The sequence below is a fragment of the Palaemon carinicauda genome, chromosome 28 (assembly GCF_036898095.1).
Source record: "Palaemon carinicauda isolate YSFRI2023 chromosome 28, ASM3689809v2, whole genome shotgun sequence".
Taxonomy (NCBI): domain Eukaryota; kingdom Metazoa; phylum Arthropoda; class Malacostraca; order Decapoda; family Palaemonidae; genus Palaemon; species Palaemon carinicauda.
In genome coordinates this window covers 72,121,468-72,135,422 of record NC_090752.1, presented here as the reverse complement: position 1 = coordinate 72,135,422, position 13,955 = coordinate 72,121,468, and the positions used below count along the sequence as shown (strand labels likewise).

The following is a 13,955-nucleotide window of genomic DNA, read 5'->3' as shown; positions in this document are numbered from 1 at the left end:
TGGGTGGTTTTGGGGAGAATATGTGTTTAACTAGTGAGTCATCAGTAGCCATTACCTGGTCTTAGCTTGGGTGGAGAGAGGTCTTGAACACAAATTTTATTTATGCTATGCTGAGTTCTCAGTAGCCATTGACTGTGTCTCCCTGGACCTAACTTGAGTGGAGAGGGCCATTGGCGCTAATTGTATGTATGCTGAGTCATCAGTAGCCATTGCCTGACCTTCCCTAATCCTAGCTTGGGTGGGGAGGGGGCTTAGGCATTGATCTTATGTATGCTGAGTCATCAGTAGCCATTGCCTGTCCCTCCCTGGCCCTAACTTGGGTGCAGAGGGTCCCTTGAGCACTGATCTTATGTATGCTAAGTCATCAGCAGCCATTGCCTGGCCCTAGCTTGGGTAGACATACCCGTGGGCATTGATCTTAGGTATATATAATGGGTATCTATGGTATTGTCATGTGGCTTGCCTTTGCCGTTCATTATTAATCTTTAGACTCTTATCATATTTTAACACGACACCACCCATTGTGACTACCAAGTTTAACATGATTCTATGTGTTATAAAGGAGTTTTATCATAATTCTATATGATTCATAGTTTAATTTATGGGGCATCCTGAGCTATGATAAAGTTATAAATATAAAAGTGAAAATAACAGGTGGACTTCCCAGCGAGCAAGGGTTGTTAAGTAGTTTCATTATAATGTAAGTCTTGTTGATTCCCTACCTAAATATTTCTTCAAAGTTTGAACGACCATGAAAATACAGTACAAATTGTGTTTGTTTTATTTTAGAAATATGAAGTTGTTTAAATTCAAGTTTGGTTCAAAGTAAAACCTTGTACTTGAAAGTAATTATTGAAAACGTAAAAGCGGGGTGGGAGGTCTTATTTTTTATTTGTCAAACGAAAATTGATTATTTGTACATACGATAAAACTATTATGTAAATAAACATAAAGTGGAAGATTGCTAATTGTCGTTCATCAAGTGTAGGTATTTAGCAAGGTAAACTTACTGCATAAAGTCGAAATGTTTGCTAAAACTAATCCATCTTATCAATTTAGAGCATAACAGGTTACTACCAAAAAGCTATGTGATATTTCATACCTAAAATTCAATATTAAAAAATCCAATACGCGTCTTTAAGACTAGAAAGAAACGTTGTAGGAAAATAAGACAATTATCCGTAAGAATGGGAATATTGTGACTGATAATAAAGAAGTTGTCCGAAAATAGGATAAAAAACGAATGCCATCTGAAATAAAAAAAAAAATGGTGTCACTTGAATCAATGTCAGTTTTTATTGTTTATCTTCCTGGTTGTCACTGGGACTAACTTCGACTGGGTCATTGGCTTAGGTTTGCTTCATCTGGTTTGTCTACATCGGAGAGATGAAATTAATCCAAGAATGTGAATTTTATAGATAATTCAAAATTTCATATACGCAATAACCTCTGGTTTAAGAGTACGTTGTTTATAAAATTTTCTTTTATTTAGACTGATAATTATAGAAAAAATTGTCATGAAACACGGTAGTCTACCAAAGTACTGTTCGATTGTATCTTTGGCTTAGGTTTACTTAGTTCTTTATCATTATGGTAAAAAGGTAGTAATGCTTCAAAAAGGCAAGTTCTATCTACTTTAATTATAATTTTATGTAATAATTAGCTTGTCGGTGTGAAAATATATTTCACAATCTCTCTTATTTAGACTGATAATCGTGAAAAAATTATAATGGAACACGTCATTCTAAAATCAAAACAGACGCCATATTGGAAATCTTGTTTACTGTTGTTGTATTAAGTAAGCCATCATATATTTCGTTGTTTCTTCTTTCTATGGGCATCTTGCGCTCTGAAATGTGCATATTTAGCAAATGAAAATTATTTTCAAGGAATTAATAATCCGTTAGGTTGAGCTTCCATTTGTAAGAAGGACATATTTGAGAGTAATAGCGAGCCTACGGTAGATTTCTCTGTTGGGATCATTATGTGTCCGTTGACAGAAATAATTAAATGGCTGTAATTTGTCAAACCGAGATTAGAAAGCTTGCAGATGGTCTATTTTGATTTAATTTAAAGCTAATTAAGTTGCGTGGCTCTTTTAAACTCTGTTAGGTATCCCTCCGTTATAAATGTCAGTAGACCTTGACATAGGCTATGTATAGTTATGGTGGACTAAGGTAGATAACTTGGTAAAGTTTTACTGTATTGCAGGGTATCATTTTGAACAGCAGATATGTGTTTTCCTGTAGCAAAGAACGTGATTTAACTGAATTTGACCTTCATTTCAACCACAAATAAACAGAACAACCAGTTCGACTAACTTCAATTAGTCAAACTTGTTGTTGTGGTTGAAATGAAGGTGAAAACTGGTTGAATCATGTTATTTACTTAGGAAAACATATTTTCTGATAAAATGTTTAAATATAATGTGTCTTGTTCTAAGCTCACCAGAAAACAAAAACATCATGAACATATGTTTTGGCAGACTGTAATGTTGAGCTGCTCACGCTATCATTAGCAATGTTACGCTAACATTAGCAACACTAAATATAATGGTTCTTGTTCCACCACTGGCTCGCTTCGCTCGCAGGGCTGACAAGTGGTAATGTTGAGCTGCGCACGCCAAAAACTAGTAAAACTTACATATTAAAATTAAAGAAATTAATGACTTACTTTTATGACCGGGACAACGAAACTTGTGGGTCACCGGGGTGTTGTGACTATGACGTCTAAACTTTTGTATGTCCACATCGCCGTTTCTTCTTTGTCTTAGCTATTTTAGTTTCAGTACTGCACTATGGTTGGGCTATTACATTAAGATTTAAGAAAATTATCAACAATGAATGATGTATCAAAGAATTCACTGAAATGCTTTTAAGTATGGAATACTGCAGTCGTTACAAGTTTCTATAAATTCCATCGTAAAATACGCAAAAAGACCTTACTTGAACTAACAAAGACCTGACTTGGACAAGGTTTCCACGAAAAAGGGTTTGTTGGAAGGTGAGGGTTGGGAATTATTAACCCCCCTGTGCAAACTTTCCATACGCATGGGTTCGTGATTGGTTAACGGAAATACAACGAAGTCTAGAGTAATCATGAATAAACCAGAATGGGAAACTTGACCAAAGCAAGTATTTATGTGAAATCTGGGTGTGACAAGGTAATAACAAAATGTATAAAAGTAATATAGAAAGATGAAATGAGTGTGTGATAAATAATATTTAATGGGAATATAAAATGAGGTGATTTTATAAGATATCGGATAATAAAACGTGTAATTCTTGGGTCAAACGTAATATGTATACGTGGGTATTACATAAAAGGAATGTTATAGTTGTGCTGGATCAAGTAAAATACTTGAATAAACCGGGTGAAGTAGTATACCTGAATGTGGCGGGTAAAATGACATAGGGGAAAATGGGGAGGGGTTATAAGAGAAGAAGCAACCCTTTTGGTGGAGTTGGAGTTTATGCGCAGAAGGTCGAAAACTGCTATGTACAAACAAACGAACGAGAGCGACTACAACCGACCCGTAGAATATCAAGAAATAAATGGAAAATACAGTATACCGTTAGTATAGGATATAGATAATTAACGTATTTTATCATCGGTTTATTATACATTCGAGAAGGTAATTTATAGAGAAGAAAAGGCTTGTTTCACCATTATATACCTTTTCCCCACCCAAGACTCCGAGTTCCCACTGGGGGTCCCCCATTATTGGTGGATATATATATATATATATATATATATATATATATATATATATATATATATATATATATATATATATATATATATATATATATATATATTTCTGAAACTATTCATTTGCGACAGGAACGAGTGTCATTTTCGAAGAGAACGGACTTTTTTCTATAGAAATTAGTAGTTTTTTTTCCCTAGGTTACATTACCCTGTAATACAGTACAATAATACCTTAGGTTCAATAAAAAAAAAAAAACTATGGATTAATTGTGCATACCTTACTACAGTAATTAAACGTTTGAATTGTAAGAAATTAATCAATGTATGACTAGTTTAACCCTTTTACCCCCAGGCTATTTGGAAATTTCCAACCCTTAACCCCCAGGGGGTTATTTTTTTCCCAGCACATTTTGCAGTATATTTTTTTCAAATTGCTCTAACAGCCTTAATTTTTGTCATAGAGACGTTAGGTTGGTCTAGTTCTCTTGGAAAATGCCTGAATAATCTCAAAAATTTATCAAAAATATGAAAAAAAAAATGTTTAGCATTTTTTTGCAAGGACGTACCGGTACGTCCATGGGGGTAAAGGGATGGCTTTTGTGAAACGTACCAGTACGTCCTTTGGGGGTAAAAGGGTTAACTGAGTACAGTATGGACAATTAGGTATTTGTCTACAAGAGCACGCTCTCCATTTACTCCCAAATTATGCAGTCCTGCAGCTCTCCTCTTCTTGTGTAGTAATTAAGAGGTTCTTTAAATGCTAGGAAAGCAGAAAATGTTAAGACATGTTGAGTAAGGGGGGAAGGGTTATTAAAAAAATTAACTTGTTATTAAAAAAATTAACTTGGTTTCCTCACTAACCGACCTGGAATTGACATCGTCAACATACATCAAACAGAAGTTCGTGATGCCAGCGTACATTTAATATACTGTATATTCAAAATACAGTATTCACAATTAAAAATAGGGTAATTACTCAAAGGTGTCGCTATTTGTGAATTGTATATACAATGGACACTTTTGAGTAATTACTCCATTTTTAATTTAGTATATATTTACAATATATATATCAAATATACTCTGGCATCACAAACTTCTGTTTATGTACGCTGGCATCACGAACTTCTGTTAGGCTGACTAAGTTGACAAAGTCAGTTCCAGGTCGTTTAGTGAGGAAACCAAGCTATCTTGCCATTTTTTGATTTCCCAGCATTTAAGGAACCTCCTAATAGATGTAAAAGAAGAGGAGAGCTGCAGGACTGCGTAATTTGGGAGTAAATGGAGAGCGTGCTCTTGTAAACAAATACTGACAATTATAAGGTCCAATTGAATCTTCCTAAGTGAAATTATGATTTTGTATCCTAGGCTAGGTAAGGTAGGTCATGTATTGGAATTTAGATGGATAGCCACGGTTGCTTAAACATATTGAAAGGGTTTCAATTGTTTTCATTACAGTATGTGCATTATTTGGAGATTCTTCAATAAGGAAGAAAACAACATTCTAGGACAGTTTAGGCAGGGTGTAGAATCCTCATTCAACAAGTAAGGGACACAGCATCTTAGTATTGGCTAGGGAGGAATTTAAGTCTTTGATATATTTTGTATTGTACTTGTGCCGGCACACTTTTTAAATATTTTCCAATATACTATAAATTTTTTTTTTTTCTTCAAGTTTGAGACTACAGATATCAGTTTTTATATATTCCAGAGAAAGTCTATGACTCTGTTGCAAAGTACAGGAAACACTTAGCCTTTCGCCTCGGCATGTATGCAAAGCGTAGTTCAGCCTAGCAGTAGAATATTTGGTGCTGTTTTGGTGCGTGATCTCAGAAATTATTCTTTTGCTTTGGTATGCGATCTCAATATCTTTAATAGGTAAAGAAACAAGAATAATAGAGAAATCTAATGGTTCTTGCTTTGCCGTGCGCTTGCTTCCCTCGTGAAAAAATAAAAACATCAAGCTCCATATGTATTGACAAGCGGTAATGTTGCTCTGTGACGCTAGCATCAATGATTGATTGTTATTCCTTAGATAATTATTCCCGGTATGTATTTTTTTTTAGAAAATCTAATGGTTCTTGCTTTGCCGTGTAGTGAAATGAGATCGCTACTATCAGGTGAGATCGCATACCAAGGCAAAAGCACGACTTTGAGATCGCATACCAACACACTGAATATTTAATAGTTTGGGTAGTATTGATAGCCCCATTATACAGTGATAGGCATTTAATTTGTTAAAGACTACTCGGCTATTATGGAAGTAATTTCAAATTTATAAAAAGATCAATTGATAACACTGTTTTGAGTTTTGTATCACCCACATATCTATGTACAGTAGATTTGTAGACAGGTTACCCATTTCATCTTGTTTCGACTTTCAACATAAAAATTATATAACATAAAAATTGCACAAACTACTCTATTATGAAAACTCAGAACACGATCTTGCCTGAATAATAATTTATGAAGTGAATTTTTGTAAAAAGTTTGTGAAGCTTTTTTTATTTCTTCCATTACAACATTTATTGTGAATGAATGATGTAAGCTAGGAAGTAAGTGCTTTTAAAACACTGTCTCATAAAATTAAGGGAGTGGAGGGGTTGCAAGTGGTAAAGGACGTAAGGACATTCTGATCTAAGTCAATTTATGTAGGGGTACCTTAAGCTAGATCATATTTCACTGATTTCATTGTAGTCAAAATACTATGCTGTGCACTCTCTTCTGTGCTGAGAAAACAAGATTTAAATTCCCATCTTCTGCTTGTCTGATCAGCACTTGTCGACAAAACGACATTCATACCCGTTTTAGTATAGAATTGGAAATTATGAACCAATATCATATGGAGAAATTTAGCAAAAGTCTTCAGAATTTATTCAAAACAAATAAAGGTGAAGAAACTAAACAATGTGGAAATTGAAATTTTTTCTTCATGGAAGTACTTTGCATTGTTTCAAGTATCTTGGAACTATAGTAGTGTAAACATTAATAGAAGATACTGTAAGTCTTAACAAAGGCTCACATACATATTTAGGTACAGTATATTCACACAGTACAGTATCCCTAGGCTATGGTTGCCTTCCAGTTTAATTTGTTTGATGGATTTATTATTTTGAAGGTAACTAGGCCCGTCCATCCTGGGCTTATCTTCTTGTGCAATATAGTATACCTCCTGAATGTAAAGAGGTAACTATTTGATATTGTTAAGAAATAAGGAATTGCTTATAATGCAAAATAAAAACTTAATAATTTAGAAATTAAAAGATAAGTGCAGTCAAGTAAAAGAAAAAAAGAAGAGGACAAAGTATTTTCAAGAAAAAAAAAATTTGTTGTATTTGTTTTTAGTTTTCAAGCACATAGAATGGGAATTTTGACAGTTAAAAGAATTGAGAGTGTATGGTGTTACTTTGTCTTAATCATTACCAACATGCTTTTAACTAATTATTTTGTGATATGAAACAAGTCCTGGTATAGCTAATGAATGCTTCATTTGCATACTGGTTTTGATGGGCTAGACCAAATTAGTTTTTATAATGCTTTAGGCTCCGTCCACACGACAAAACGTTGTGCTGTGAACTTTGTTTCTCATCGAACAAAGTTCGTTTAAGATCTTTATGCTTGCGTCCAAACAATGACAGTTGAGCAGTGAAAGCCTGGTGGAGGTGACTAGTGATGGTAGCAAGAGTGATTGGTGTACAATTAAGGAGAAAGTGGACAGTCATACGTGCAAAAAGAAATTCTCTTGCATTCAATATTGTTATTGTTATATGTGCTAGCAAAAAGCAAGGAGCAAGAAGAAATTAGGTGCAAAGGCAAGAAAATTTGGGAAGTCATGCTACAATACTACGGGAGTTGAAAAGTGAATCAGAACTAAATTTCAAAATGCCCCTTCCAAAATTCACGAAGGGAGAGTTGAGTGCTTTCGGTCACTTCGAAGCATCTTCTGAACAGATGCTTCCTGTAAAGCTTCTTGAAGTTGGCAATCACTTGCTGGTCCATAGGCTGGGAGAGAGGGGTGGTGTTCGGTGGCAGATAGAGAACCTTGATGAAGGAGAAGTCAGGATGTATGCTGGCCTTGAGGCCAGGGGGGTGAGCAGGGGCATTGTCCAGTACCAGGAGACATTTTAGAGGAAGATTGTTCTCTTCTAAAAATTTCTTGACAGCAGGACCGAAGCAGACGTTTACCCACTTAATAAATATGACCCAGGCCTTGGCATTAGACCTCCAAAATACCGAGAGCCTATCCTTCGTGATATTTTGTGCCTTGAAGGCACGAGGATTCTCTGAGTGGTACACCAGTAGGGGCTTAATTTTTAAGTCCCCACTGGCATTTGCACATAATACGAGGGTAAGTCTGCCCTTCATCGGTTTATGGCCAGGAAGTTTCTTTCCTTCTGCTGTGATATATGTACGACGGGGCCTTTTCTTCCAGAAAAGGCCAGTTTCATCACAGTTAAACACTTTCTGAGGAATGTAGCCTTCTCTGGAAATTAATTTCTCAAACTTCTTGAGGAATTCTTCTGCTGCTTTCTTGTCAGTACTGGCCGCCTCTCCATGCCTGATGACTGAGTGAATACCAGTCCTCTTCCTAAAGCGATCAAACCACCCATGAGAAGCCTTGAACACTTGGGGGGCTTGCTGTGACGTTCCTTCGTCTCCGCCGTCTCTCTGGGCTTCCATGAGATTGGCGAAGATGACGCTCGCCTTGTGCGAAATTACCGATTGCGTGAGTGTATCACCAGCGATTTCCTTCTCTTAAATCCATAGTAGAAGGAGTCTCTCCATCTCGTCGTTGATTGAGGTCCTTACACTGGCAAGGACAGTCATGCCTTTAGAAGATTTACGTGCTTTAATGGCTTCCTTGTTTTTGATGATTGTACCAATCGTTGACTGGTTACGGCCATATGTACTAGCAAGGGTAACGATGCGCATGCCTTCTTTGTATTTCTTTATTATCTCCAACTTCGTTTCTATAGTAATCATCTTCTTACTTCTCCCTTTAACATCACTAGCAATCTTGGGACCCATGGCTAACGAATTAAAGTTGGAATTAAGCACTAAAATGCACAAAAAATACGATATCGCAAGCACTCACACGAGATCAAGTCTTTACGAAACACACACAAGATTCTGAACTGTGCGAGCGATTAACTAAGAGAGAGAGAGAGAGAGAGAGAGAGAGAGGCAGCATCTCTCTCAGGCATTGTGGGAGGGATTTCGGCCAATAGCGTATCGACATCTTAGTGACGCCGACCAATAGCAGACCAGCTTCTTAGTGATGTATGAACGTGGTGGTAGGCGAGTTACTCGCACAGTCGTACGCGTACCGACCTCCAAGTTTGAATTTTGGAATTCGATGCCGTAAGGTGGGGAAAATGCTGTAACAAGGGGACAAAAAAACATTGTATTCCACACCGTGACGTGGAAAAAACGTAAGCTGGGGATGCCGTACCCCGGGTGTCCACTGTATGTGTAGGCAGAGGAAGAATGAGTCGTAACCAGAGGGAGGGACCCAGTGTAATACTGTCTGACCAGTCAAAGGACCCATCAACTCTCTAGTGGTGGTATCTCAACGGGATGTCCATACCTTTCCTCCCGTTCTGCTGGATCCATCAGGTTCTGAATAAACTCTGAATGTCTCAAAATTTAAGTTATGCTAGTAGCACCAAAATCGCCTTAGATGGAGTGGTATCCAGATCTTCTAGACCTGCTCATAGAAGCTCCAAGAGAGCTTTTAGCCTGGCCAAACCTTCATTGACCACTTCACATGAAAAAATTCAATGAAGCAGTTCATTACCCGTTGCTTGACGGCTGGAGGTTATCCAGCATCTCCTTCTTAAGACAGGATTTTCTAAACTGACTGCGAAGCAACATTCATTATTCCTCCGTAAGTCCCCTGCAGCTGTGTATCTGGTAAAGTAGTCCCTTTTCAGTGATGGTGCTGTGGAAGGGACATTGCTCTACTCATGGCCACTATTCTCCTGATTGTGGACTTGTTAGTTTAACTATGGAAGGAGAAACTTCCCTGTCACGTTGGGGAAAAGATATTGCTCAGGCGTGAGCCAATTGTTTAGACTGAAGGGCATTAACCTCTCCTCTTGAGGGAGCTCTTGGCTTTGATTAAAAGTTTTGAGCAATCTTGTCCACTTCAGGAAGTCGCACACCCAACTTGGAGTCTGATAAAGGTTCTGAGGTCCCTGAAGGTGGCACCTTATGAACCCCTCCATAGAAATACGATCGGAGACCTAACACTGAAGACAACATTCCTCTTTACCCTGGCATCATTAAAGCAGGTCTCACTCACAAGGGGTGGGGAGATTTGTCATTGTCATTTGTACCTGAATTAGTAGCTAAGATCCAATATCTATCTATTAATAACAGTCTGTTCGACTCCTCCATTTCATCAGTCAAGGAGGTAACTGATGACTCTCACAGTTGGCTATTATGTCCTGTGAGGGTAGTCCATCTTTATTAAAGAGGATTATGCCTTGCTGTCCAGGTATCCCCAACTTATTTGTAAGTACTGAACGAAAGAAGAAGAAAGTAAATGAGGCAATTAGAGAGTTTATAAATCTTTGGGAGAAGAGTCTACTTGGGTCCCTCCCAAAGCACACAATATCTGTGGTGTTGCTGCAACTCTTGTGTTCCGCAAGAACCTCTCAACAGCACAGGTACTAGGTATTAGGTATCATCTGGCATCGTAACAGCAAAGGTCATTGATGGCACAGGTACTAAGAGTGGGTTTCAGGAAGAGACAGACTATTTTCGTTGCTCACTACTTGAAGAATTGTTCCCACAGGCCTTTAGATACCTTCTTTCTAGGTTCTTTTCTTGCTGCCCAACAGTTGGTGTAAGACTTATACCTATGCAGGACAGATAGCATTGTGTCACATCATCAATTACTTCTACAATTTTCGTATGCGAGTTGAACAAATGATATTTACCTCTCTACTGGCTCTCCTTTTGTTTGGGAGTATCCCCGCTGATGAACACTCATGCAGGTAAGCATGCCTCTGTGGGTAATGATTGTAATAGTTATCCTTCAATCAAATATTTGAATGTTCATACAATAATTTAACCTTTTGTCAGGCATAACTTGGTCACTTACCTTTATGACACATGATGCTAAAATGTTGTGCCCCTTGCCTCTTTATCAGAGCTGGGCATGATCTTTCGGGTCAAGGGTTAGACAGACTTCCTATTTGTCGCTTGGGGACTAACATCTTAAGGGAAACTTCCCTATAAATGAAAAGGGTTTGTATCTGCATAGTAACAAACTACATTACAAATTTTAAAAAATATTTTGTACTGTTTCGAGCTATACAAACCTCGGTCATTTATATATACTGTATATATTACCTACCTCAGTCACCCCAAAGTGTCAACCAAAAGATAGAGTGAAAGCACAAAAAGCTAGCATCAACTCACTAAGGCACTGGTAGGTCCATGATGCAATCATACAATGTTGCCAGACCCACGATAATTCCTCTATCTGGTCATAACAAAGCTGCACTAGAGCTAACCTAATATTTCTTTTGCAAATTAGAAAAAAGAAATTGTTTGTAGATTAATTTGGCCTGTGAAAAAAAATGTTCCACCGGCTTCCAGAAGGCTAAAATAGTTGCTACAACAAAACTTTAGCTCATTGCACAGCCTCTACAACATTCGCAAAGCTTCCAGAAGGCTAACATCAATGACTCAGATTTGTTTAGCTAGGAAAAATGCAAATTGTTTTTGAAATTTGTCGTTTTAAAGGACATGAGGTTTGTATGGCTAGGAAAAATACAAATTATTTTTAATCTATATATCAGGAACTCATTCATTGGAATTGTTTTCAGTTTTAACTGTGATGGAACTTTGGTAGTTTATAAAGAATGCTTGAAGTTTATGAGTTTTATTTTATATACTGGACCTGTAGAACATCAGCTAGGTGATGTAGGATTGAAGAAAGAGAATGGATACCATGTTTATCTAAATGCCCAGTTAAAACGTAAGATTATTGGAAAACAAAACTGTGAGGACAGTTTGAAGAGTAAATATTTTTTTTTTTTTTTTTGTATTTGTACAGTATAGTATAAATTTGTCTCAGTCCTTTTAAACAATTTTTCGAATTACAATAGTGTACTTCAAATGCACTGAGAGCAAAGGAACTAAGTAGAGGCCTTATGACTATTCATAAAGAAATTTAAGTCTCCATTTCCTAATGTATATTTATGTTGTGTGTTATTTATATTTTGAGTATTTTAAATGTTCTTTTTAATTACCCAATTCTACATTAGAAAACTCTGACTTGAATTTGCCAGATTGTTCAATCTTTCTTACTTTCAGTAATGGATCGGGAATATGAACGTCGTCTCTTACGCCAGCAAAATGGTCCTATTAATTCACCTGCGTCTCCCATATCAGTAAGTGTGCATATTCCGATTACACATATATTACTATCTTAATTGCTTCAAAAGTTTATTCCTGCTTATATTAAATGATTTATTATTGTTTTTTGCTTAGACTTTGAAGGGAATACTGTAAGTGAATCAGTGTTTGTGTGTGTGACTAGCCCATCAACATGATTATCCTGAAAAATATAAAGTTTGTAAGGCTAAAGGCATTATAAGAAAATTATCACTGAAAGTATAAGGTTTAAGCATCATTGCTGTAGAGAGTATATATTGTACTTTGTACATTTTCAAATAGTTTTTATTCTTTACATTACCTTGAAATATTGAGACATTTACTGTATGCCAAGCTTCCTAGAGAACTTATTCCTGTGCATTACTGTTATAATTATCCCATCCCACAAGTTTAGTAATATGCAAATGTTAGGTGTGAATTGCAATGGGTCATTCCCATGAATTTTCTTTTAATTTTTATTTCATTTGTGGTTTGGCAAAGAATACAAGTTGGTTGCCAATGCAGATGGTGCTACATTATTTGCGTTGACCGTCTCCTGAGTTTAGAACTGTGATTTCAAATTCTCTCAAGAAATTAAGCTGAAATTAATGTTTTGTATAAATTCTTGGGACTGAAGTTCAATCATAGCTGGCATACAGCTAATCATTCTGTAGAAATTTAATGGATTTATCATAGACCAGCTGTAGAGGTCTATAGATTTGCTTCTTCTGGTATGTTTTAAACTAGAATCGTGAGTACTAAAAGGGTTTTATGTTAATTGCTAAATTTTGCTTTTTCATTAAGCATATTTTTTTATGCATACAGTACTCTGTTATTTCAATAGAAGCCTTTTAATGCTGTATTTTGTATATGTTTTGTTTGATTATATACTTTACTTACGTTAACCTTTAAACAGCCTCGCCGACAGATAACTTTCAACTCCATCCAGTCCCCGAACAAAGACCGAACGGGGGACAGATTTATACCAACACGTGCTGGTGCCAATTGGGATGTGAACTTTGCTCTAATACAGGTAAATTTTTTAATTCGAGTGCATGTGGTGTTCTTGTACCTAAGAAATATTTAGTGGAATAGGAAAAGTAAAACTAGGTAATACTAAATGAGCAGCATTGATATCATGAGCAAGCATTAATGATAAGTATTTCCTTTTTCAATAAATTATATTTTGTCCTATGCAAATACAAACAATCGTCATTTATATGGCATTACTATTAAGTCATTTAGTTACAATCAGAATTAAAGAAGTTTGATTTTGGTAACATTGTTTGGTACTAACTATCCCACTCACACTGGGAAGGAGTGGTTGAGTCAGCAAGACTGTTCCACTTATCTTCTGGTCGTCGTAGCAGACAGACAAGTTTACAACGGCTTCTGCTCTGGTTTTATGCTTGTTCTTTGCGCTTTACCATTTCCCTTTTGTATGAGCTTGATTATGAATGCTGTTCAAGATAGCTTGAGAACCTGTCTCGGTCTTGATGAACAGCTGTGTGGCATCCCCATGAGTCGGGTTGAGGTTGATTCCTATCCTGTTTGCCCAAATTGTTGAGGTAAGCGCTGCACCTCTTCCTCTACTTGTGATTTTTGCCGGGATTGGCCGCCTTCCTAGTGGGAGCATTAAAATGCATGTTGTAAAAGGAAGGTTAAATGAGATCATCCACTAACAGTCTCTTCCTACTGCGGGGACAAGAAACAAAACAAAAACCTTCTTTGGTAGTTATTGTTATCTCTCATTCACTTCCTTCTTTATTGGAGTATCCTGGAACTCCAGTGTCCAAGAATGACAGTCATCCTTTCCAGAGTACTGAAGTAATTAATGTAGTGTCGCCCATGGGGCACAG

The 13,955-nt window shown here is 36.7% G+C and overlaps 1 protein-coding gene across 3 annotated transcripts in view; it reads left to right on the top strand.

Moving 5' to 3' along the window:
• The first annotated feature begins 1,334 nt into the window (after positions 1–1,334).
• Positions 1,335–13,955, top strand: part of fzr (fizzy-related) — a 92,925-nt gene continuing 80,304 nt past the window's right edge. The window contains exons 1-3 of one of the 3 annotated variants that reach the window (XM_068352154.1): positions 1,335–1,353; positions 12,037–12,113; positions 13,013–13,129. In XM_068352154.1, the coding sequence (XP_068208255.1) occupies positions 12,039–12,113; positions 13,013–13,129 (192 nt within the window). In that variant the 5' untranslated portion in view covers positions 1,335–1,353; positions 12,037–12,038. Of the gene's footprint in view, positions 1,354–1,438; positions 1,461–1,761; positions 1,799–12,036; positions 12,114–13,012; positions 13,130–13,955 lie in introns of those variants that run through there. The other 2 variants (XM_068352153.1, XM_068352152.1) reach the window with 2 other exon arrangements.